The 27,440-nt window shown below is 41.8% G+C and overlaps 1 protein-coding gene across 4 annotated transcripts in view; it reads right to left on the bottom strand.

The window, feature by feature from the left end:
- Positions 1-27,440, bottom strand: part of LOC110966087 (zinc fingers and homeoboxes protein 2-like) — a 221,363-nt gene that overhangs the window by 152,816 nt on the left and 41,107 nt on the right. For all 4 annotated transcript variants that reach the window (XM_051955100.1, XM_051955098.1, XM_051955097.1 and 1 more), the window contains exon 2: positions 649-810. In XM_051955100.1, the coding sequence (XP_051811060.1) occupies positions 649-810 (162 nt within the window). The remainder of the gene's footprint in view (positions 1-648; positions 811-27,440) is intronic.

The raw sequence follows: 27,440 nt of genomic DNA, 5'->3' as shown, positions 1-27,440 counted from the left end.
CTCCAAAACCTACAACTTGTTCAACCTACTATGACTTAATCAGGAAAAAGAAGGCAATCCTCACATTTGAAAAGCTTAAATTTGACATTTGGGCATGACTTAAAGGATGGTGCCAAAGTGATTCTTATTACCCAACTTTCAGTAGAGCATGGCACAGAAAAGATATGCCTATATCAGATTCCCATTTTGATTTTATTACGCAAAAATTGCAAAAATTATTCTTTTTTTTCTTGCTGTTGATAGTATTTTCTGATTTATCTGGGAAAAATTTTATTGTCATTTCTGTTACATTTCGCCCTATTTACCACTTTATGTAACTTCATCTGTTTTTCTGTGTTCTACCATGAACCTCAACTTTAAGATTACATGAACTCACACAGCATCAACAAATGTAATATTTCATTTCTGAGATCAAAATTTACCTCCTAGCATTGCGTCATCTATCAAACGCTGTGCACACCAGCAGGAAACAAAGCCGTTCTTCACCAAAAACTCCATCAAAACTGACTAAACAACACAGCAGCTCTCAGCCCGGTTCGACAGGATGGGAAAAAATGCATTCTGGGATATGACGGTTGATTTGAAACACTAATTAGGTGGATAGAGTCACAAAACACACGGAAGCTGAGATAAAACGTCGGCACTTACTTTTCTTCCTCTGAGGGGGAGGGGCTTCACTGCAGGGGGCTGAGTCTTCTTGCTCGAGGCTCCTCCTCCTCCTCCTCCTAAACGCTGTCCGTCCTCCTCGACCTCCCTCCTTCTCGGGACGATCCTCAGACCAGCGGCACTCTGGATAATCTCCCACAGGACCTGAAAGTGGGAGGACGAATCAAAAGTCTTAATGTTGTGTAGCTGTGTGTTAGTGTGACTGTGTGTGCGTTGGATCGATGGATACAAAATATGCAGAGGTGTTGATGGTTGTGTGTGCAAGATAGCAGGTGTTGTTGAGTGCCTATGATTGCCTGATACTGTGTGTGTGTGTGTGTGTGTGTGTGTGTGTGTGTGTGTGTGTGTGTGTGTGTGTGTGTGTGTGTGTGTGTGTGTGTGTGAATGAAGGAGTGGTTTGAACCCAGTATGGGCCTTAAAAATTGCACCACAACTTGGCCCAAAAAAAGAGGCAGTAGTTACCGTGGCAACATGTGCCAAAACGGAGAAGGGAGGAAGCGACAAAGAGGCAGCGAGAGAGAGAATCAGAAGTGAGAGCAGCAGAGAGTGAAACACCAAAAAACACTTGTGGCGGCAGCAATGCTTTCGCTGTGAAGTTCAGTTTTCAACTTGTTTGTTGGTTTGATTAACAACCAGTGAGAAGGCAGCTAGTTGACGTTACCAGAAAACAACCTGTGATGGACAAAATGGTTGCTTTCAATAAACCACAGTTCCCAGAAGTGTTCAGTTCAGTTCATCCAGGTGGATTTTCACCAAGCATATAGGCTGCTAAAAACTGCATAACCTTCTCAACACCAAAACCCACCAGCAGGTTTGAAAGGCATGTTATCTTTGAAATAAAATGCCAAAATGGCACCATTTATCATCCAGAAACTGTAAAAACTGAACGAACCGACAGATTTTTAACTGCCCAAAGGTCCTTGCTTATTCTGTAAAAACTTAACCAAACCTAAGTTTAGAATCATGATATTTGTGAAAAATTTTCTACGTTTTGTTAAAAAAAATCATCTATGCAAATCAAATACTGTAAAAATTTCATGGATTTTCCGGAAGAACTGCAAGCAGTGTGTATGGAAACAAATAAGAAAATGTAGACTTGGACTAATCCGTAAAAAAACCTAAAAATTCTGTGCTCTTCATTGCAACCGTGAAGCCATTAGTAACTTGGCTATGAGCAACAGTCACATGACAAAACTTCAGGAATTTTTTCCCAAACAAGGGTGAACTGCAGGCTGTGTTTATTCAAAACAGAAAAAAGATAAGTATGGAAACATATTAAAAATGTAGTAGTAGTAGCAGTAAAATATCTATGTAATCATTTGCCCTCATCAAGTTCTAAAAAAATAAATAAATCTGCAGTCCTTGGTTCAACTATGAAGCCATTTGCAATTTTGCTATCAGCAACAGTCAAACGATAAAAATTCAAAGACTTTTTGGTCGAACTCGGTTGAACTGCAAGCTGTGTTTATGCAGAGCAGTGAGGCGACAAGTAGTAGTAGAGTTTTTTTTCCATCATTTGCAAAACCTGTGAGCACTTGGAAAAATGTTGCACATGTGGATTTTAGGTTTTTTTCAATTGTAAAATGACAAAAAACACAGAAATGTAAAATTCATTTTTTTTCTTTTTAGATGATTCAGAGGCATTAATACTCCAATGTGCTGCACAAGAGACATTTTTGGAGCTTGTCCTACTTCTATCCATGGTTGTGCTGTTTCCATAGAGGTGCTGGAATTTATATTGCAGTGAAAAATGAGCTCACAGCGAGTAAAAATGTAAAAGCAGCCCAAAACACCCATGGTTCAGAGGTTTAACCCAGTAGGAAGAGAAAACAACATTTAAGTCACAAGCAAAATCTCAAGTTTCCTGTGTCAGTGAGTCCAAACTCCTCATGCACTTTACACAGGAGAAAGACTCACACATCTATCAGTATTGAATGCTGAAGCAGGTGTTACTGAGGACACTTTGTGCACATCTCTAAGATGCCAGCACCTTTGACAAAATGGCAGAATCTGATGTCCCGGAAGTGAGAATAGGTTGTAGTTACAGACTGAGCAGCAAGAGGGTGTTTCTCCTTTAATCTAACATCCAAAAACAAAAGAAATGAGTCTGACACAAACCACCGCAAACATAGCTGACGTTACCTTCTCTTTATTGGGTGTCCGTGCGTCATAGGAAAATCGTTGCCACGGCACAGATCTCCCAAAAAAACGGAAAACCTGTATTAACTTTTGCAACACCGCAGACCAATCAAATTAGATCAAACACGACACCCTGCAGTACAACGTGGGGGAAGTTCTGACCTTATGCAAAATTCCTGGCACTAAGATTGGCACCCAATGCCTAAAATAACACAAATAGTGCCATTAGCAGGACCTGCTCGAGCACGGATATGCGACTGCAGTGCCAATCAGTGCTGCCAGCTTGTGTATGATTGCAGTATTCCACACTTTCACTTTCAAGACAGCGTTCTGCACCCGCACGAAATGAAGCACTTTTTTTTGTTATTAGAGTTCTGCTACTTTTTTAAATCCAAAGGAATCCAAGAAGATGACAGACATGTGGGAGAGGGAGCGTGAGTGAGCAAACAAAAGACGAGAAAAATTGGATTTCAACAAGGTTATTCTAAAGGCTGGAAAATGAGAGTGTGCTTCTCTCATCACAAACAATCATCTTCATGTTACACCGACTGGTTGAAATCCGATTAATTGATCATATAAGGTTGTGTGTGTGTGTCTGTTCACATGAACCAATAAACTGCTGGTACATGTTTATGTAACTGCATACACTTGAATCACTGGCATGTGACACCTTTGTATTCACGTTATTTTACTTCTGCTCTCAGGTTCACTATGACTTTAGTGGAACTTTACTGATTACAAGTTAAATAAAATTATTTAAAAAAACAAACAAAGTCAAGTTGAGGGTTAGGAGTAAGTGTGCTGTTACAATAAAAACTTGGCAGCATCTGGTTCTTGCTTCATACTTTGGACGTGATTTCATCAATTTCCTGACTTTATTGGTTTTCATGTACAGCAGAGATCTCAGATCAATATCATGCTCGTGAGAAGACACAAAAACACAACTGCTAAATTTGAGCACACATATGGAGCCTGTAGTGTCACTTTTTAACTGCACTATTAGGCCTATAAAAAAACAGAAAGAATTTTCAGATTGTCACCTTTCCAGTGGTCCTTGAACTACTCATCTGTGAAGTGAACTTAATGAAATCTCAGTTTAAAATCATGATACTTCATTAAAATCATTCTACATGTTCAATAAAAAAAAATCGGTATAAAAATAAACCATTTGCATTAGATTTAGTAAACAACCAAACCAAAAAAAACTGAGCTCCTAAACACAAACAGGAAGCAGATAGTAACTCATTTATGACCAAAATTGACACAATAACAATTTAATGTACTTCTCAGGTGAACTGCAGGCAGTGTTTCAGTCTGCAAACAAATTAAAATATAAATAGTCAAACCTACTTATCCCACCTTTTGGTAAGCTGCGTTTTTTTTGGTGTTATTTCTCTCTTTTTAATTTTTATTCTTATTATTACTTGCTCTAGATATGTATATATATTTATCCCTATTTCTTATTATGTCATTGTTGCACTGACTGCTCTGCGTGACTTTTTAATTTCCCCCTGGGGACAAATATAGCTTTCTGAATCTGAATCTAACACCCAGGGGCATTTGGATTAATATACATGTTGATTACAGATTTTTAAAATTTTTGTAAAATAATAAAGCTCTGAAAATGTCTCAGAAAGTCATTTATAAATCATGACGTGTTACATTCTGCTCTGAATTTAATTTGTCTTTGGATAATTTGATACGAATTTTAGATTTGGTCTACGGAACTTTTGGTACTCTTGCTACTTGATGCAGCAATACTAGTTGTATAAACCATTTATCAATATTTTATTCATTCATTCATTCAACCCTCATTTAAACGCAGAGTACATGGATGTGTGAAGGTCTCATTAACAATGAAGATGAGTATCTGGCACACAAACATCCATCCATCCATTCTCTATACACCACTTTATCCTCACTAGGGTCGCGGGGGGGCTGGAGCCTATCCCAGCTGACTCGGGCGAAGGCAGGGGACATCGTGGACAGGTCGCCAGTCTGTCGCAGGGCTACATATATAAACAATCACTCTCACATTCACACCTACGGGCAATTTAGAGTAATCAATTAACCTCAGCATATTTTTGGACTGTGGGAGGAAGCCAGAGTACCCGGAGAAAACCCATGCATGCACAGGGAGAACATGCAAACTCCATGCAGAAAGATCCCAGGCCGGGATTTGAACCGAGGATCTTCTTACTGCAAGGCGAAAGTGCTAACCACTCTCCACTGTGCGAGCTGGCACACAAACAACTTAGATAAAAATAAAATATTGAAAGGTAAAACATTAATTAGCGTATTTATATTTTAAAAACAACTAAATCCACTAAAGCATTGGTATTGCCAACACCCGCAGCGTAAATCCAGTCATTGGTCAGAGTCTACATTAAAAGGCAAAAAGCATGTAATGAAAGCCGGTACAAAATAACAATAAGAACCTTATACAACAGACAGAGAGGGATATTGGACTTTGCAGTACAAAGTAATATTGCGTTTTACAGCATGTTTAAGAGTTGTGTAGCTTAAATTTTCCAGGTTTCCATTTGTAATCGACACGAAAGTGGTCCGTAGGATCACCCCTGATAAAAAAATCTGTGAAGTGTATCAGTTCTTACAAATGAGAAAATTACATAAATTTATTAAATTAATTGTTGTAATTTAAACCTTAAACTTGCACAATGCACCATTCACGTGCCCGAGGTCAAGTTTAGTTACAGTTTAGACGAACCACATATGTGCCTCAAGATAAATTAAGATATTTTTTTTTAATCCTGAATAAAACTGTTGTGTCAGGTATTGGTCAGAAAAAAAAACCAAATGGCATAACAAATGTGTGGTTAAACATATAAAGCAATAAGATGTTCTTATTGTATGTAATTTTTTTAACCATAATTGAAAAATTTTCCAATTATACTGAGATAAGTAACATCACACGTGATGAAGTGTAATGGAATGAAATATTGCACCTGAAAAATGAGATGAAAATGAATATTGCACATTATACTGGCAACAAGAAAGTGAAATGTTGCACATGTAATCAAAATGTTGCAAATAAAATACTGCACATGAAAATAAATGCAACACATGATGCCAGAACTGTTGTTGCACCACCATCGACGGCATCCAAAAAGGAAACAGTGAGAAAAAGAGGCAAAGGTTCATCCAGCATTAAAAAACCAGCAGCAACTCCTCATTTTTTATTCACAGCCCCCAAAATCCTGCTGGTCAGCGATTAGCATCTAAACATTACGGAGCTCCTTTAAGAGGGAATCACCAGCAGTGTTTTCCCCAGGATGTGATGAGTGCATGTGGTGTGTGTGTATGTGTGTGTGTGTGTGAATGTGGAATACTGTGTGAGTGAGTGGATGAGATCATCAGAGGACTGCAGCTCAGCAGGGAGAGACAGCAGAGAGAGAACAACAGGTCTTTTCCACAGAGTCTGGATCCCCCTCAGGACTGACCTCATCCTCCATCCATCACCAGCCTGATACCAACTAGCTCTGCACTGGGACTCTGAGTGTTTGTGTGTATGCTGCTTTCAGCCTCACGGAGGCTCAGAGGTGATCATTGCTGTGCTATTTGAGATACAGAAACAAAACACTGGCGATTTACTGTACAAATGTACAGCTCGACTTTAAAATGCAACAAATCTTACAGATTGAACAACTAAAAAGTGCAACTTTGGCTCAGAACCAGTCACTAGAGAATTAATTAATCGATGAATGATCTATCTATCAGTTACATTCCTAAACAACTAAACTTTAGGTTATTTACATAACCCCGGTTCTCTGAGTAATATGAGTGAGATGTCTCACTATTGGATGCACGCCCCTGCTGCAGACCTCAGAAGCATTAATCTCATTATGCCAATCCTGATTGGCTGGTAAAACGTGTCCGTCCGCCACAGGTAGTCCCACCTACCTTAAATAGCTCATGCGGACGGCACCCCATCATTCAAGATAAGCACCTCTTCTCACTAGCCCAAGCAAGAAGAGTTGTCCGGTGAGACATCTCACTCATATTACTCAGAGAACCGGGGTTATGTAAAAAACCTAAAGCTCTCTTTCATAATATTCCGTTCGATTTCTCACTATGGGATATGGTTGCTCCCGTATTGCCAGACAAACTTATCCATCGTCCACCAACCCACAGGGGAAAAAATGCTCTGTTCCAACTAAGACAGCAAAACTGCTCGTGCCACGCACGGAGAAGAGACGTCTAGCACATAGAAATGGACGAAAGTGAGAGGCGAGGACCAACTCGCCACAGCACAGATGTCCTGAACAGAAACTCCCCTGAACAAGGCCCAGGATGCAGCAAAGCCCCGAGTCGAATGTGCTCGCAAACCCACAGGTGGTTGTAAACCCTGACTCGTGTAAGCCAAAGCAATCACCTCCACCACCCAGTGGGACAGACGCTGCTTTGTAACAGGTTTCCCCTTATGTGGGTTAGCCCAGGAGTAGAACAGCTGATCGCTCATCCTAATACCCCTCGTCCTATCCATGTAAGCACACCGCACGGACTGGACATAACGCATGCGACCGCTGCTCACCTGGTGAGGCAGCAAAAGCCGCAAGGTCAATAGGAGAACATGAGCCCACCACCTTGGGCACAAAGGCCGGGTTGGGCTTCAAAATCATTCTCACATCGCCCGGGAAGAGTGCATGAAGGATGGACCGAAAGCTCATGAATGTCACTAACTCGCTTAGCCAAAGCCAGAGCCAGCAACAACACTGTCTTGAGTGACACGTGTTTCAAGGCTGCTCCCTCCAGTGGCTCAAAGAGAAGACCCTTAAGTCACTCCAGAACCACAGCCAGATCCCATGGTGGTGCCAGCGGTCTGGACACGGGGGAGAAGTCTACGCGCTCCCTTCATAAACCGGCAAACCACCGGGTGGCGGCAATAGCTGCCAAGTACACCTTCACCGTGGAGAAAGTTTTTTGTTTGTCAATCAGGTCCTGCAAGAATGACAATACCACTCCCACCGGACACTGAAAGGGAATGTGGTCATTTCTCTGACACCACTGCTCAAACACTCTTCACTTATAGTCATACAGAGACCTAGTGGAGGAGGCCCGAGCACTTTCAATAGTGGAAATCACCCGGTGTGAAAGACCCACAGCTGACAGATTTAACCACTTAGGAGCCAGGCCCACAGTGCTAGGCATTCTGGGTGTGGGTGGAAAACCGCGCAAAAACTATGTCCTGCGTCGGGGACAGCATTCTCTTTTCCACATTTATCCTCAGAGGATAAACGTGACGAGGATAAATTGGATGTGGAAATACGTGTCTTTCAGATTGACATCTTGCAGCCTCTCCATCATGAGAGGGCCCAGCCACGGTGCGGTGGCACCCTCTCCAGGCGGAGAATGACATGGCACCCAGGGGCCGCTGAGCACTCCTGCCCGGGAGGACAGCGCAGCGGCGGGGCCCAAACATCCCCTGCCCTGGGAAAAGCCGTGGCTTCCTGCCGAGGGGGAACAGCAGGTGTCGCCACCACGCTGCTTATTCTGAGTTGAACATTTTGTTTGGCTTCTGTTGGCTGCGCCCTCAGCATTCGGCCTGGATGTGAGAGCGGAACACCGTTTATTTTCATTGAGAAAAAGTGTGTGATTGAGCGTGCTTGTGGACATGAGACAGGAGCAACAGCTGAAACCTCTGTCGTCAAAAGTCAATTGCTCCTGGGCTGCACTGGCATGGTCTGTGGCAGCCGGGAGATGGAGGCTGAACAGGTGAAGCTGGTGAACGGGGAACATCCAGCTGCATCACCGATGGAGAGAGGGGCAGTCAAGCCGCTCTCTTCTTCTTCGTGGCCTGGTTGTAGACAGGTTGCGCGGGCTGTGCCGGCGGAGCTACAGCCGGGACCGCGGGCTTTTTGGGCCAGCCGGTCCGGCCAGGCGGGGGGCCCGGAGCCAGTTGGGGTTTTGGCTGTTTAGGAGTTTTAAACTGTGAAGCCTGAGAAGCAGCCTGCGCGAAACTTTTACACTGCGCAGGTGGAGAGGGAGCTGGGGGCATACGAGGGAGGCAAAGCCAGAGAGCTTCATCTTCCCTGTTTTTGGCCTCGCATCGTCGATGCATTAAGTCCAAAGCAGAGCCAAAAATCCTCTCCAGGACAATAGGCATGTCCAGGATGTCCTCCTTTTCTCGGTCTGACAGGTTGGCAAGGTTGAGCCACCGCGCTCGTTCCTGCAGCACCACAGACCCCAGCGCTTTCCCCGTGGCCCGGATCGCGCACCGTTTTACGTGGAGACACAGGCCAGTGATGACCGGTATCTCCTCCCACGTAGCTGGGTCCTGAGATTGCGCAAAATCCTCGCATAACTCAGCCTGATAAGCCGTGAGCAGGGAGAGGACATTGAGCACTCTGGCCGAAAGTGCCGTTGCCTTGTTAGCCTTCTCAGGCAGGGCTGACTGAAAACGGTCATTTTTGGACGGTAAGGTGGGGCTCCTGGAGGACAACGTTGACAGCCGGGGATGAAGATGTGCTGCAACGAGTGGCTCCATAGGAGGCATGCGGAGCAGACCCAGGCTCTCCATCGCCCCACAGTCGAGGGAAGAGGCCCCGAGAATCGGGCTCCTGGTGCTGTAAGGGAGGTCTCTCAATGAGCAGGCCACCTCATCCAGCAGCTCCGGGAAGACGGAGACACACTGTTTCACCGCGTTCTTGGCCATGGGCAATTTCTTTACCTCGTAGCAGGACCTGGAGGTCTCAGCTACGACTGCGGGCCAGGGGATGGCCAGCCGGGCCGCAGCGCGTTTGCACACGTCGAGCATGTTCGAGCTGGGGAGGGGAGAAGCTGGTGTGCTGCCCTCATTACCATCCCGAGAAGCGACAGAGGCTGCGGGCTGCGCAGCCCGAGCCGGAGTCATGAAGATGTCGTCCTCCTCCTCATCCTCTGAAATGAGGTATTCTAAGGCGCCATCTTCATAGTCCCCATCTTCCCCATAGTCCAGTAACAGGACTTTTTCCTCCTGCGAGGGCTCCGCGGCTAAGTCGAGCTGGGAGTCCCAGCTGGTGCTAGCCTCCGGTCCCACCGCAGCAACAGGCCCCTCATCCTCTCCGCCTTTGACGGGGACACCGTCGGAAGGGAGATAGGGGTCCTGTCCAGACAAGCTAGCCTGGCGGCTAGCCGTCTGCAGAGACTCTTCATCATGAACACAGCACAGTGCTGACATGAGCCGGGGACGTCGATAGCCAGCCGGGCGTGTTCCAGCCCGAGGCAGGCCGAGCAGACCTGGTGTGGATCCCTGCTCGATATCTTATTCCCGCAGCGACAGGGACGGGCCCCACCAGAGTCTCCTTGTCCTCTGGTGTGAGGAGCTCCAGCCTCCATTTCTTGCAAGCTGGTGTGCTGGTGTGCAGGCAGGGAGTCGAGGCAGTTAGCTGGTGTGCTAACCGTGGAGAGTCGAGAGATTACCTGGTGTGCTAATGCTCGAAAACTTGAAAAGCCGTGGAGAAGCGTCGAGGATAGTGCTGCCCAAGCCGTTGGGAGGCTAGGAAGCACAGAAAATCGATCTGGAGTGACCGATAAGAGCGGAGAATCCAAAGCTAGGTAGTGCCCGGCGACGGAAGCTAAATAAGATCCGTCTGCGAACAGTTAAGCTAACTAGCAATGGACGTGAGATATGCTCCGAGTGAGAAGAGGTGTTTGAATGATGTGGTGCCATCCGCATGAGCTATTTAAGGTAGGTGGGACTACCTGTGACGGACGGACACGTTTCACCAGCCAATCAAGATTGGTGTAATGAGATTAATGCTTCTGAGATCTGCAGCAGGGGCGTGCATCCCATAGTGAGACATCAAACGGAATATTATGAAAGAAAACTGCATTCTCACTTAAGTTCGGAGAGAAACATAGTTGAAATGAACGTAATTTGTCAAAAGACGCGACCACAGTTCATATTATACAACATAGACTCTGAATTTCTCTGTCGTCGTCATGCTCTGGTTCTGCTTTAAAATGCCGCTTTTTGGGGTTTTTTGTGACAATATTTTGGATGCAAATGATAGTAAGTACATCCATCCATCCATTCTCGATAGACCGCTTTATCCTCACTAGGGTCGCGGGGGGGGGGGCTGGAGCCTATCCCTGCTGACTCAGGCGAAGGCAGGGGACACCCTGGACAGGTGGCCAGTCTGTCGCATATACAGACAAACAATTACACCTACACTCACACCTATGGGCAATTTAGAGTGATCAATTAACCTCAGCATATTTTTGGACTGGGCTGCACAGTGTTGTAGTGGTTAGCACTTTCGCCTTGCAGCAAGAAGATCCCCGGTTCAAATCCCTGGGATCTTTCTGCATGGAGTTAGCATGTTCTCCCTGTGCATGCGTGGGTTTTCTCTGGGTACTTCGACTTCCTCCCACAGTCCAAAAAATATGCTGAGGTTAATTGGTTATTCTAAATTGCCCGTAGGTGTGAATGTAATCGTTTGTCTATATATGTAGCCCTGCGACAGAGTGGCGACCTAGCCAGGGTGCTGCCTTCGCCCAAGTCAGCTGAGATAGGCTCCAGCACCCCCCGCAACCCTAGTGAGGATAAAGCGGTGTATAGAGAATGGATGGATATTTTTGGATTGTGGGAGGAAGCCGGAGTGCCCGGAGAAAACCCATGCATGCACAGGGAGAACATGCAAACTCCATGCAGAAAGATCCCAGGCCCAGGCCGGGATTTGAACCAGAGATGTTCTTGCTGCAAGGCAAAAGTGCTAACCACTACCCCACTGTGCAGCCCTAGTAGGTACAGCATTCCTCAATTCGTCTCAAGAAATATGTCATTACTTTGAAACACAACAAACTTTACAGATCGAAAAGCAGATTTAGTGATCTAGGATGACGAATGGTCAACCGATTTTATCTATCTATCTATCTATCTATGGTCTGTATTTATATAGTGCTTTACTATATCTGAAAGATACCCAAAGCGCTTTACAAAATCTCTATCTATCCAATTCATCTACAACTAAACTGTATTCTCACTTATGTTATGAGGTGAACATAATTTCGTTTCGATATAAAGGTAATTTGTCAAAAGAAGCGGTCACAGTTCATATTATCTAAAATATACTCAGAATTTCTCTGTCGTCATGCTCTAGTTCTGCTTTAAAATTGTATCTGTGTTCTTTTCACAAGAACACAGATATATGTAATAGCAGGTTCTTTTTTGTTGAGACAATTCGAGGAATGCTGAGCAGCTGATAGGCTAAATAGATCGATTCAAGGTGTGCTGTTCAGGGTTAAAGAGACATATCACTCTATTTATGAAGCATTTAATGTTTCTGACTACCTGGTAACAAGCAGTAGACTGTGAATAAGTGCAATTATTGAAGTACTGCTTGAGTATTTATTTACTGTGTGTTCCAGATAATTATGCAAAGGTGATTTTTCATTATTGTGAAGAGGCTTTTTGCTTAATTTTACTAAATCTGCTTTTTTACTATTGCAAAGGCCTATTGTGAGCATTATTTCGTAGTTTTGGAATATTCTTTATTATTTAGAGGTGTAATAATCCAATTTTCTAGAATATGACTGTTCCAGATAATTATGCAAGTCAAATAAAAAATAAACAAATTTCAGTTTTAAAAGTAAACAACACATTTATTTTATACCAACAAGTATATAACATGATAATCTTTATTTTTAAAACAATATTCAACAATGGTATAATAAAAAAATAACAATTTTAAACAATATTTAATTGAAAATGTGTTTATCACATGTTGATATAACCGCCTTTCTTCTGCAATACTTTAACCAGTCTAGAATCAACTTAGCATGTGAGCTTTTTGATGGTTTTAGAGTCAATGTTCTTGCTTGTGGTCAATATTGCTCTCCAAAGACTGTCCTTAGAAGAAAACTGGCGGCCATTGGCGTACAACTCCTGTTTGAGAATTGTCCAAAGATTCTCTATTGAGTTTAGATCTGGTGAAGCAGGGGGCCATGTCATCAGGTGTTTGTCCTTGAAATTCTTCTTGGCCAGCCACTCTTTTGTGTACTTGGAGGCATGACTTGGCGCATTCTCCTGTATGAAGATGATGCTCGTCTTGTAACTGGCAGGCTTTGATTTGTACCATGGTATAAAATTTCGTTCCAAGAACTTGGTGTAATTTTCCGAGTTCATTTTTACTCTTCTCTTGAAGAAGGAGTTACTCCTTCTTTAAGACATTCAGGACATTCAGGGTATGCTGGTAGGTTCCGTTGGTGACTTTCACAAATCTGAAAATTAAGATCATGTGAATTGTAAATGTAAACCGTAAATTCCAAATAAAATCTTGTTTGGGAAAAACGCTAAAGGTCCGGTGTGTGATTTCTCCTGCTCTCCCAATTCACTTGAGTTGGATGGAAATTTTATTTGTGCCAATAAAAGGTCAGAAAACTGGAATTTAAGCCGTGTGTCATTTTGTGAATATGGTCTCAGTTAATTTGGATAATCCACAGGTTTCAGTGTTTACTATTTTCCTTGGAGTTACTTTTTATCAAAGGAACAGCTTTTGACAGTGACGTCTGTGGAGCTAAATCTCTAATGCATTCGCAAATGTTCTGACGCCAAATCCACAAAAATTTGTGTGTTTTGTTGCGGTGTGATGGATCAAAGAGTAGAAACTCAACGTGTTCACAGCTGTACCAGTGTATCCTCTCCTGTCTATATGTCTTGGACTGAGCGTTGCAGGTCTTGCAGACCGTTTGCATCATGTGTGAGGTCCAGCTGTCCTGCTCTCTGCTCATATATATTAATATGTAAGTGTCAAAGTCACCAAGTCAAAATCCTGCTGCACACGCTGCTGTTTCACGCGACGGCTGAGGACGTGGCCTCAATCTATTTTTCCATCAATGCCCCTCGCCCAAAATATATTTTGTCTGCGGCGCTCATCTGGATATTTTGCATATCTTAATTAGTGCTTACAAACATGCAAATGTGCCAGTCGGCCCCTAAATAATTAATGTTGTTGGTTTTGTCCTTAAGTTGCAGTCGTAAAAGCGTGTCTGTCTGCCTGCTTTTTTTGTCCTATCCTGAATTTAATCAATCAGGTCAATTAAGGAAGGGCTCCTTGTTTTCAGTAATAGTCAGCAGAATAAATGCAAAGATTCATGTGAAACCGTATTTTCTGATTTGCCTTCTCACAGGAGTTTCTTTTCATGATTAAAGCTCTATTAATTTTCAACTTTTCAACTTCAACTTCAGCTTTATTGTCATTCACCAATGTACGTCCTACACAGTTAAATGAAATGACGTTTCTCACATCCATTCTCAGTGCAGACATAAGGGTAATACTACAAAAAGTTAAGAATAAATCTAACGTAAAAATAAATATATGATAAATTAAAAAGACTAAGTTAAATTTAAAAAAAACAAAAACAAAACAAAAGTACAAGCATACATCAGACACAATCATACTCGCTACTGGGGTGATAATGAATAAGATTGATGTGACTGCAATTTTGGGTATGGAGGTGATGGGTGCAGGTCTATGTGTGTTGTAGCCGCAGGGTGTTCAAGAGTCTGACTGCCTGTGGGAAGAAGCTGCTGCAGAACCTTGATATGTGGGTTCTGATGCTGCGCAATCTCTTTCCTGATGGAAGGGCAACAAACACTCCATGTGAGGGGTGGGAGGGGTCTTTCATGATGTAGGTGGCTCTGCGTATACAGCGTTCTTGGTAAATGTCCTGGAGAGCCGAGAGGGAGGCACCGCTGATCCTCTCCGCTGTCTTGACCACATATTGCAGAGATCTGCGATCCACTTCTGCACAGTTTCCTAACCACGTGGTGAAACAGCCAGTCAGGACGCTTTCCACAGTGGCCATGTAGAAAGTGGTCAGGATAGGAGTTGGAAGGCTCTCTGTCTTCAGTCTCCTCAGGAAGTGAAGGCATTGTTGTGCTTTCTTCACCGTGAGGTAGGGCTGGGCGATAAATTGTATTAATTCAATTAATTTGCCTTTTTAAAACCTGACGATTTGAAAATTTGCCAAATCGTAAAATCCAGGCGAGCTTAAATATATAACAATACAGATTCTTCTTCTGCCTTTCACGACTTGTGCACTGGCATCTGCTTCCACCTTTCATCTCCTTCCGCCAAAACACTCACACGATTTTTTTTGTTTCTTTGTGGTCTGTTTGCTATGGCTAGTGGTAGCCATGCCACACTCCCATAGCTACGAGCACTCTTCCCATTCTTTAGGATGCCTCTGCCAGAGGTTCTGAAAGAGGTTAGTTGTGCTGCTATTCTTTGTTTTCACAGTACTTTTGCAAACCTTGCACATGACTGTAGTTTGCTCTGTGTCAGTCTTGTCAAAGCCGAACCATTTCCATATAATCGATGTAACATGAGGGCCACTTTTCGCGACCAACTCTTCGTCTGCTGTTGTGTCCGCCATGACGGGGGTGTGAGTGTTTTGGCGGAAGGAAATGAGAGGTGGACGCAAACGCCAGTGCACAAGCCATGAAAGGCAGAAGAAGAATCTATATTGTTATATATTTAAGCTCGCCTGAACTTTAAGATCTGGCAAATTTTCAAATTGTCAGGTTTTAAAAAGGCGAATTAATCGAATTAATTTGATTTATCGCCCAGCTCTAACTGGAACTTGTTCAGATTTTATGAATAGTAGGTGTTGAAATGTCCATTTTGCAGAAGGACTATCTTGACCTAAAATTAGATATTTATCATATGATTTTTTTGTTTGCCATTTCCATACCAACTAGCCAAACACAATTTGCAGAGGAACTCCAAAGGTCAAAAGTTTTTGAAGGTCAAAAGTGGACGTCTTATCTGCCATACTTTCATTGTTTTTTCATCCTATTACATGTGACCAACTCACAGTACGTACGTACAGGACAGTAAAAATGCCGAAACTCCCCAACTTCAAATCTTAAGGGGATGAGAGCAAACTGCCTGTTGTTTTTTGGCTAAATGACAGCACATTAGTGGAGCAGTGGGGATTTCCACACAACAACAGTGGCACACGACCTGCAGAGAGACAACAAGCTCAGACTTTCTGAGTGAAATCTGATGCAGATAAAGACACGACTGCTAACGAGGCTTCGTCCAATGAACTTCTATTTGTCACGTGCCTTACACAAGAGAGCGTGAAAGGCAGGAAAGTTTCTTGAAACTCTGAATTACCTGCAAACACAATCTTATATGTGTTAAATTTCGAGAAGCTTTTCACAGTCAGAGGAATTCAACTGTAAATGCCTCAGAGTAAAACTATTAAAGGTATTTGGTGTGTGAAGATTTTGCATCCAAATTACACTTCCAGTCAAAAATTTGGACACACCTTCTCATTTAATGTTGTTCTTTATTTTCATGAATATTTGCATTGTAGATTTTCACTCAAGGCATCAAACTATGAGTGAACACACATGGAACAAGAAAAGCACTCAGAGAGCGCAGTACTCTGCCAAGGCCATTCAGTCTTTGTATCATTTCCGACAGATGAAATGTTTAATAAAAAATGACCTTATGTTGAGCACAAGCGTGTGTTATGCATGTGTACATTATGTACAGATACCGAATCATGTGACCTAAAAATGCAGTGGGCAGGCTGGAATTAATTGGACTCGGAAACAGCCCCACAATTTAATCAGTTGTTCCTTGTATGCCATTCTCATGTTGATTTTATTCCATCACACTGCAGTGCAGAAATCACCTGCTGAACACAGTGAAAGTCTGCTCCAAAATCATCGGGCAGCTTGTTCGCAGTGTCACAGTGTTTGTGACCAACAGACCATAATGACGCATGCAGAATCTTAGAGGACTCCTCCCACATTCTGTGTCCTCTGTTTGAGTGGCTTCCATTAGGACGCAGACTACGCTGTCCAGGCTGCAGGACGCAAAGGAGGAAGTCCTCCTTTGTCCCTAGAGCTGCCCCACTTCTTAATTCAGCTCAGTAGATTTTATTTATTTATTTTATCACACACATTCTTTTAACATAGTATTTGAGTAGACTGTTTTTATATATTTTAACACATACATTCTTTTAAAATAGTATTTAAGAGCACTTTACCGTCCCATACAAGAGGAACAAAAAAAGGACTTTAAAATTACAATGGTCTTTTTAATGCTGTTTTGTCTTTTTGTGTGTAATTGTGTGTCTTGCTGGGTTGTTCTTTTTAAGCTGCTTGTATGCCCCTTCTAATTGCCCCTGAGGGACAAATGTAGTTTTTTGAATGAAATTGAATTGAATTAAATTGTATGATTTCCGATGGATAAGTCCTGAAAAGTCCAAAGCGGTCGATTAGTAGTAGTATCGCAATCATGGGATCATCAGCAGGTGGCTGACGCAGTGTTCACTTGTTGTCATAGTTACTGTGACGCCATGCTGGCTGCTATATCTCGCAATGGGAAATCCTTAACAAATCTGCGGATCCAGACTATAAGCCGTATCACTGTCAAAGAAAACCAACCCAAGAAAAACCATTAAATGAGAAGGTGTGCCCAAACTTTTGACTGGTAGTGTACTTCAGAATAATTTCAGTACACAATTTAAATAGATCATTCCACAGAGGCCTGATGACATTTCATTTTGTTACATGACATGAATAAATCTCCACCTGTGCAGTAATGGAACAAAACATGTTTAAAATCAAAATATAAACTCAGTATTTCTGAATACTTCTCTAAAACAGTAAGTGTCATTATCAAAGCACAACATTTCCCGTGTTTAAGAGGCTGAGATCTTCAACTTTTCGGATCCTTTAGCTTCAAAAATCTATGTTGCTATTATCAAAACAGCTGCAGAATAATTGTCTTTTAATTGACTATGGAATTAATCAACTAATCCTTTCAGAATGGGCTTCAGTTAATGGTTATTTTCATGATTGCTTAATTACAATCAGGTTTTTTCCTGAGAAACTGATCCATCTTGTAGTTTATAAAATATCAGGAAACATTTAGGTCAAAGGAACGTCTTCATTTGGAGTGTTTTGTCCAGTCTTATTTTACAAAAAAGGAGGAGAAACGAAGCCTGAATGGTCAAAAGTTTGAGAACATTTGCAGATTATTTTTCTGTTGATTGTTGTATCTCTAGTCTAAACTCAATTTTAACACGAATTAAGTGGACTTTTTGGGACCATGAAAACATCTGTTTTTCAGTTACTAATGTAAAAGCTTTTCTGGAAATCAATACATTCCTAGCAAATGTGAAGAGTTCAATCTGCTCTTTATTACTTCAGATGAAAACTGCAAACGAAGCTGAATAACAAAGACACCACAGATTTCATTACTGATCTGGCCGGCGGTAAATTCCTCCCCAGTTGTTGGTGAAGCATGGCAGAAAAAAATCTCGTGTCGCTGAAGACTCAATATGTCGGGATGACCGGTGCACGACCGAGCTAATAACAGGACGGGACAAAGAGGCGACGGGGCTGAATAAAGACGGAAAAACAGAGTCTTCCCCACCTGCTGAGAAAGTAATAAAATCAGACACAACAGCTGTGACTGATCTGGAAACATCAGGTTAAAGCACACACACACACACACACACACACACACACACACACACACACACACACACACACACACACACACACACACACACACACACACACACACACACACACACACACACACACACACACACACACACAAGGAGTAAGAACATCTAATAAAACTTCATTGACTGTATTATGTCTGGGCAAGTGTGTGCAAAAGGCTAACACAAACTGCAGTGTAACAGTGTGTCGATGCTAATAAAAGTCCGGCATTATATTCTGGAGCTAAAGCAGAAAGTTGAGCTGTCTGCTTCAGTTTCTCTTCATCGTTTCCCTCTTTGTCAAAATCAAAAATAACTGCGTAAAAGGTAAATAAGGAAATGATGTCAACAGCAACAGCATAAAATGTAACTTTTAAAGCTGGACCTTTACCTCAGTGGTAAACTGTGGTGAGTTTAAAGCCTATATTTGATTTGCTTTTGGCAAACTGCCAGCATTAAAAGGCATTCTGCATTAGCTATTAGCATGTCCTCTTTGCAATGTAGCTGTGAATGCACGGGCAGCTGTCACTAAATTACTTTTTTTTAAGGCTCTGACGTTACAGAGCCTCTTTTTTTGATGATTTCATAGTGGATTTGCAGACATTTATTTGCAACAGATATCATAGATGTTGACATCAAACATAAAAATATGTATATCATGTCTGTGTGGTCAGATTCAGTGGAGTTATGACTCAGTTTGACTGTGGATTTAAATACAAATTGAAGCAATCAGGTGCTAAATATTTTACAAGTACAAATACAAATCAAAAGGCCAAACTGCACTGTAAAAAATGAGTTTGTTTAAACAGCTTTAATTGTAATTTGGGGAGAAATATATTTTAATTTTATACATTTCGCCTGTTTTGTTAATTTACAGAAAAATAATTTAATTTACATGAAAATAACAATTGTAAATAATGTCCACATAAAGAACAACTGTATTTTTACAAATAGTTATGAGTTCTACAAAGTGTGACTATAATATTACACTATTTTACTATATTTGAATAAAAAAATATCACTATTTTAGATGTATTTGCCAGTGTTGTTTTAAAATGTTTTCAAACATTACAGTATTCTACCATTTTTTTAAATATTTTTTTCTGGGAACATTGCTGCTAGATTTTTTTTACCAGACTTTTATCAGTTTTTTTTTCAGAATCTTTTTAAAAGTGCAAAGTAGGGGTAAACAAAATCAAAACTTCATAAAATGAAAAAATAAAAGTGTTTTTTTTTTCTGCTAATCAAACTAAGAATTAACAGGGTGATGATCAGAGTGTTCATTGTTTTCATTTATGAGCCGGAACCCCCACCACACTTTTTGTTTTTTATTTTTGCTCACTTAATTTAGCTTGGCACAATTTAGGGGCACATTAAGAAAAAAAAGGATTTACAAGTAATGCAGCAGCAGCAGACACATTTCATTTTTTCCATACTTTTCTTCTTCCTCATAAAAACCTGTAGCCTACATTACCCACAGTGCAACAGTGTGCATGGGGATTTGGTTGAGTTATACTATTTTGGCTAATAGCCTGAAGCAGAGGTGAAGTGCAGCAACAGAGGTATGGTTAGCTCACTTCTTTCCAACACAATATCAAAGACTACTGAAGACAAACAGAGAGAGGACTCATAAATGTATTTATTTCATTAGGAATTGCCTAAAGAAATAATACCAGTAATCAGAAACAGAGTACTACCAAAAAGGATGTCGCTAACTGTAAGTCTGAGTCAGACCAGCATGGCAGATTACATTAGTTAATTTAAAATGAGGAAACCACAAAGTACTTTCCATAGTTTACATACATAACCAGGCTATTTTGAAAAATAAAAATGCTGCAATGTGGTGTCTCTGTTTGGTAGATAAGATCGCTTAGTTTTAGCTGAAATTAAGCTGGCATTAGAATGCCCCATTTTCCTCTTTTCAAGCAACTTTTTTGGTCGCACAATTGGCTGAGCTGAATTTAAACACAAAAAAACTCCCAATATTTCCAAGAAACGCTTCCTCTGCCATTTCTGCAGCGACATGAGTCAAAATTGACAATAAAGTTTACCACTGCTTACAAAAAAACAAAATAACTCTCTTTACTGACGTTAAGCCCCCGATTATCTTTATCAGATCACATTTTTGCATGACATTTTGGTCAAACATGCAACCAAAAGTCTGTCGGGTGCGACTAAACATCTTTTTTGGTAGCACTGAGATATGATTAAAAATTCTGCATTTATTTGCAGTTATTTAGAATGCAAGAGCATTTCAGTCCCAGGCAGCAACAAACCAAAGCAGTAAGGAGTTGAAAAATGATAATAAAATTTACCGCTGCTATAATATAGCTTGAGAAAAGCTGGATTTTAAGTCCTATGTGATCCTTTTGGAAAATAACAAATCATTTATCAGCAAATTTAATCCTGTTTGCAGTCATTAAAAAATGCATTAAGAAACTACCAATGTGTGAAAACTGCCAAGAAAAGGTAATGGAAGTCCTGACATGTCATGTTCAGGGATTGTTTTGAACAGAGAGTTTGCTGGTTGTATTTGTCATCCTAATGTTAAACAGCACTGGAAGTGTTTGGTTGACACGGTTTAACCTGCAGGAGACTGTCAAGGCTCCTGTAATGTTGTTTTTGCTGCCATGGAGGAAAAAAATTGATGATGAGCAGGGAGAAAATCGGCTGTCACAGACGATGAGCTCAAAGAGACAGTCTGAAAACGCTACCACGCCACCTCCTCACACACAGCACCTAAGTCCTGAAAAACCAAGGGAAAACCCTGATTAAGTGTTCTGATATAATACTTATATTTACACTGACACACTGGAAGCTTTAAAGCCACCTTTAGACTTCTTTAAATACAGGATCTAAATACTCGGGAGCTCAGGACAAACTGTACCGCAGGTCTGAGTTTGTCTGGGAAACTCTGTCAGCTGGTGCCAGCAGTCTCTGCACAAATTCCCGCACATTCGCCGTTGTTTGAGCGATTAAAGCGGCTGTGGCAAGGTCCAAACTCCAGCTCAGGTTTGCTAATGAGCCAACAAACAGCCCCCTAATAGGGCTGTGAATGCATAAACAGACTAATACGGCTGGTTGAAGTCCGACTGGTGCAATGTGGCGGTGCTGCCCAAGCCTGTTACTAACCAATTACAGGACCAGCATGGCAAAGCTGAGGACTGGGAAGGGGGGAGGAGGATGGAGGGGGAGGAAGAGGAGAGGCTCATCACTATCACTGCACATGCTCAGTGTGGCTGTCGCGAAGGGGGTGTGGTGCTGTTACAGTGTACATGAAGAGAGGCTTTTGGGGGGAGGAAGCAGAGAGTGTGGGTGGGTGTTTGACTCCATTCCTCCTCCTCCTCCGTCCTCGGGGATCACACGTTGTTTGTACTGTATTTTTGCACCACATGACTTGCAGATTTTTTCTTTTTAAACATTTTTTTCCTCCCGCATCTCCCTCCCCTTCCCCTCCTCTCCCCTCCTCTCCCCTCCCCTCCTGCCTCTCCCTCCCCTCCGCAAGCAGCATTCTTGCCAGGCAGGAAAGGCAAAACAGCTGTGGCAGTGCCGAGCAGTTCCCCATTAACCAAGGAATTATGCAAGCAGGAAATTCAAATAAGATGCAGATGAGTGGAACAGCCAGGCTCCAACCGAATACCTCTCCCCCCTTCACCAGAAAAAAGAAAAAAAGAAAAAAGAAACCTGACGGGAGCCTCCAGACTGCAGACCAACCTGACCTTGCAGCCAGTGTCCAAGTCTGGCCACTTCTCCTCGTTTTAGCAGTTTGTTTTTCCCCACATTTAAAACACATTACATTAGTAAAATAAATAGCATTAATGAATGCGCCGCCTCCTCTGACAAAATGCCTCCTGGCACTGAAAGAAGGCAAAGAGTGTGGCTGTTTAAATACATGTTTTCACACCATTTAATCACCAACACATTAATTTTGAGACATTAATTATCTAAAATACACTAAATCAGCAGCAGCAAGACTGTCAGCCTCCATCAGTGTCTCCTCCACTTTTTATATGATGATCCATCTGGACGGAGAAATCTGAATTATTGGGAGGAAGAAGAGAGAGGAAAGGAAGGAAGGAAGAAAGGCAGGGAGGTGTCACATTTACTCGAAGGTTAATATGGAAATGCAGCAGGAACCAAAATGAAAGGGGTGTGTTCGCATGAGCCAATAGGCTGATGTGCAACCAGAAAAACGTGAAGTATTGGCTTTCACTGTCAGAGTGTGCACACATGCTGCTCAACCAGGGTATGTGCAGCAGTTAATTAAAATTCTGAAGTGCCTTTTCGTACCACTAAAGGAAAAATAATAATACACCTACCATGGTCATGTTTTCCTACATTTGCCTCTGACTCAAGATCAAAAAATCAATCTAGACCAAATGCAGCTGCCACTGTTAGTCGGAATAATTAATAACGCTGAAAAGGTATCAACATTAGCAATTATTATATCAGATGTTTTTCTTCGCAGCATAACTGTTGCATCATGATATCAGGGGTGTCTGGCTCCAGTCACTGGTCGGCTGCACTCCAGATGCCTATGGTTTTAAATAATGGCAGTGGCCACCGACTCCAAAAACCCACAATTCAAAGACCTAATTCTTCCAAAGTCTGGGAGCACGTCAAATGATCAAAAGGTGGATTGTATATTATGCAGTTTGGGTTGCATACCACAGCAGAATATTGCACCAACGCCTGAAGACAAACTGTTTTTTACATCTTTACACCTAGATCTGCTTCTCTCCTGTTCTCTGTGCTCACAAAAGTGGCATTTTAATACAGCTGAATTCCCAATAAAGCTGTTCTCATTTACATGTTTTCAGTTTCTGCTAGTAGATAACAAAACAAATATGAAATACAGTTATCAAGTGTGCATGTTAACCAGCAGTCTCTTTCAAGGTGCTCCGCTGCACCGTTATAACCTTGATTTTGTAAAAGCAACATTGTCCGACAAACTCACCATATATATGAGTTAAAATCAACAGCTGTACTGTGAATTTAGCTTTGTTTTCACATAACTTGAAACTACTACCAAAGTCAGAGAACAACTACACAGTAAGGACAATTTGTATGTTTTTAGAATCCTTTCCAGTGCAACAACAACAACAACCTACGAGCAACAACCTACATGCTAAAAATGGCAAGTTATGATGATTTGGAATGTGCAACAAGGCAGCCCTGCTATTTTAATGACGGCAAGAAAATATTTCACCAAAACAATTCCCCTGACACTGTGTTGAGGGAGCACCATCACTGCATCTTGGGCTAAGCACTTCCATTGTCAGGCTATTGTAATTGGTTTAAAGAAATACAAACATGCCAGAGTAGAATGATAGTGAGGTGTGGTCCTACAGCGCTGTGGAGATACTGTGCAGATACTGTGCAAGACTAACAACAAACTTGTGTCATATCAAACTTTGCAAAATATCAAAAATACGTGGTATTTTTGCTATTTACTACAGCACCACTGGGAGTTCTGCAGCAGTGAATACTGCACCAACAAATATGCAACATCCAGGGCAAGACACCAGAATCAGCAGTCGTTCTGTAGGTCTTTTTGAGACAGTACTCCAACACAGAGTTGTTTTAAGCTAAATGCTAACATCAGCAGGCTAACATAGCTCGATGACAACTTGGTAAAAAAATCAGCTTAATGTTTTGCTGCCAGTAAATCAGTGAACAAATCTCAAAACAAAAGGAACAAGCCACTCCGGTCTGACTTGATCAGAGTGTGGAAGTATTTTGGGTTCTAACCTGCAGATGGTGAAATCGGCAACATAAGACAAGGCACCGAAAAAACCAGCAGAGCAGCATTAGCTGTACAGCCTCGTCTGACTGGATGCCTCGTCTGACTCTCAGGAGCATCGCCAGAAGCTTGTAAAAAGGCCAACAGCAAGATTTATAGGCAGGGATATGCTGCCCATTGGCACTAATTTGAGAGACAGTTTTCGGGGTCTAATGACAGAACGGGAGCCACATGATAAAAGACACATAGGGCAGCTGTATCACACCACACAGGAAATATAAAGACTATACTGAAGGGAAAGATACTCTGACAAATGGATATGGCTGGGAATTAAACGTGTTTTTGAAAAAGTTACAGCCCAACATCACTTAAAACAAAACCTTTATGAATGAGCCGTATATTGGCACACAAATTTGTAAAATACTTTAAATAGTATATTGGTAAGTATTTTTTCCTGTTGTTGACTAGATTTGAGCAAAATTGTATGCTTTTCTTCCAGATGGTTGTCATTACAAAGGAACCATATGATTTCGATCCAGTTTCTATATTCAAAATAGTGTTTTTGGGATTCTGTTGTGGAGAAATCCATCTGCATTTTCTGTTTTTGTGCAAGGAATAGATTGGAATTTAACACTTCGACCCAGCCGTTTTTTGTTGGGTTTTTTTTTTTGCTTCTTTCACATTTTCCTTACTTCAGTGCAATACAAAGTCCTGCACCTCTATGGGAACAATACAACAATGGCAAAAAACAGAGAGCACCCAAAACTATCTTTTGTACAATATAACAAAGTAAAAATGCCAAAAATCAGAAAAAAGTGAAAAGTTGAATTTCTTTTCAGAATCTGTATTACAATAAGTGAAAAAAACATGGAATCAACATGTATTTTTTTTCAAGGTTTCCACAAGTATTACCAATGCTGAAAAAAAAAATCGCTCTACATACTAAAGGTATTCCACTACTTGCATTTTTTTTTCACCTTACACAGTGTTTTCTCTAGGATTTTTTGCAGCAATGGCTGCAGGCTCTACGGGGAGCGCGCCCGATCCGCCCCGCCCCCCCACCACCTGCACATCTATAGTTTACCTTAGTACTCACGAGTACCCGACACAGTGCAGGACTCTGCTGTGAAGGTGGAGACGTGGTGGAGTATTTGCAATGATTAAAAAAAAAAAAAAAATGTAAAGGAGCGGTGGCTGGGATTCAGCAGGAGCATTCATTCTGCAGCGGCGGGCCGCTGCTGCAAAATAAATGTAGAGGAAACACTGTTATAGACTTTTTTCCTGTAGTGCAAAAACAACAGTATGCAGTTTAGTCCAGTTCAGTCAAAAAGTCTCCAAATTTTTGTCATGTTCACTATTTTTTTTATTTCTCACACTTTATGACTAGTGCAAATACTTTATTTCAAGCAGAATTTTAAACCAGGCAGTTACAATTAAGTGATTTTGATGAAACATCACAATTTAATTTTCCTGTCAGAACTGCACATCGATGTGTAGTTCAAGGATTGTAAGAGAGTTTAAAATTTGACAGTTCTTCCTGTTTTTTTGCATTTTTCTTTGAAAGATAACATGCTCTAGAAACCTGCTTTATACTGGAATTATATTACAGCTTTTGTGATGTTATGGGGACAGAATTGTACAAAATTTAAGCACTTCAAATGTAAACACTGCAGGTATTTTAACCTGTTATTCAAACAAAATGCGTTTCCTATCCTGTTCATATCCTCCATAATGCCTTTGGGATTGAAACCTGTCTCCTATTTCTGTGTTTGTGCAATACATATTTGTAAGCTGTAACTGTCGGTATCCATCCATAAAGGTCTGCCAATGCAAACACGCATGTTAGAGAGGATTAAAGAAAGCCAGTGACAGTTTTTTAGCTGTCAGAACATCTTTTTTCTGACCTCTGACCTCTCATCTCATCAGTTTGCTCGTTTCCCTGCTTCTCCTCCTGTTGCTAGTTTCCCTGCTTCTCCTCCTGTTGCTGACCTCGTAGGAGCCTCTGCATTGTGACATTAAAAACCAGCCAACGTCCCAGATGACATGGCCGACTGACCCGACTTATCTTTATCATTCTCCCCTGTAGGATGAAGTGCAGTCTAATAATAGCGGTGTAGAAAGGTGGCCTATAGCCGTACGTTCGGCCTGGTTTTGATGCCGCACAGCACACAATACTGCAAAGAGGAGGCCTTACAATAATCGTATTTCCAGCCTCGTATATTTTTTATGATGGCAATAATATGGTGACACTAATGTGACGGCTTTAATGTGGCTGTGTGGAAGCTAAAGGGAGCTACAATGTCCTGAACTGGAGAATAATTATTCAGCAACGCTTGCTGTTGAAACCAGGCAGAACTCAAGACGGTGCTGTCGGTAAGGATCAGAATGATGACACACACACACACACACACACACACACACACACACACACACACACACACACACACACACACACACACACACACACACACACACACACACACACACACTCTCTAACAGCGTATGAGTGCTCTGATAGGCTGGATAGCAGCAGGGAGTAAAGACAGAAAAGCAGCCAATGGCAACGCAGAATAGGTGGTCAGCCTACAGCGGTCAGCCAATGATAAAAGCTGCTCTGGCTCTCAGGAGGGGCGTTTAAGTTCTGCCTTCCTTGTTTTGTGTTTTTGGCTTGAACTGGGAGCCACATTCTTGCCGTTCCCCTCTGCTCCATTCCTGGGCTGGTGGCTGGGTTCAATAGGTGAAGCAGGGAACTGTGGGAAACTAGGGAGGAGGACTGGAGTCGGGGGGCAGCGATGGCACGAACATGCATTTTTTTTCTAAAAACCTCAGGAAAAGGCAGCCTTGCAAAAATTAAGAAAACAAGAGTAAGAAGGCAGGGGGACTTACTACATAAGCATGCCTCGGTTCTCATAACAATAACAGTAAAAAGACAGATGAGGATTTGCAAATGTGGACTTTTACCCCAGAGAGTAGGGTTAAGGCCCCATGTGGGACCTCTATTAAGCCATTTTCTATTGCAGGAACTTGGAGAAAGCTTTGTGCATGTTCCGACCACAAAAATTTACCCACTAGAACCTCTTTCAGGGCTGGATTTTAGCTGTATTCTCTTTTCAAACGTCAACATCAACGGCAGATAGTTCTCAGTATTAACCATTTGCTAAAAGCTCACAGAACTGGAGCTACTACTCACAATAGGTTGGGGATATTGTGAGGTCCTCAGTGGATTTCATACAGAAGGTGTTTGTTTCACTTTAGTGATTTTGGGGATAGGTAGACAATTGTATTAGGGTGCTAGACTCACCTCATTTTGTGTTTTCCACGGAATGGTCTCACTGTGTACAGTGCGCCTTATATATTGGGGCCAATACCAAAAAATATAAAAAGACAACCCTTTTCAATGTGGCATCAATTTCAACAT

Source organism: Acanthochromis polyacanthus, chromosome 11 (genome assembly GCF_021347895.1).
Source record: "Acanthochromis polyacanthus isolate Apoly-LR-REF ecotype Palm Island chromosome 11, KAUST_Apoly_ChrSc, whole genome shotgun sequence".
Taxonomy (NCBI): Eukaryota; Metazoa; Chordata; class Actinopteri; family Pomacentridae; genus Acanthochromis; species Acanthochromis polyacanthus.
Note: the sequence above shows the minus strand (reverse complement) of the source record. Positions and strands in the feature narration are given on the sequence as shown.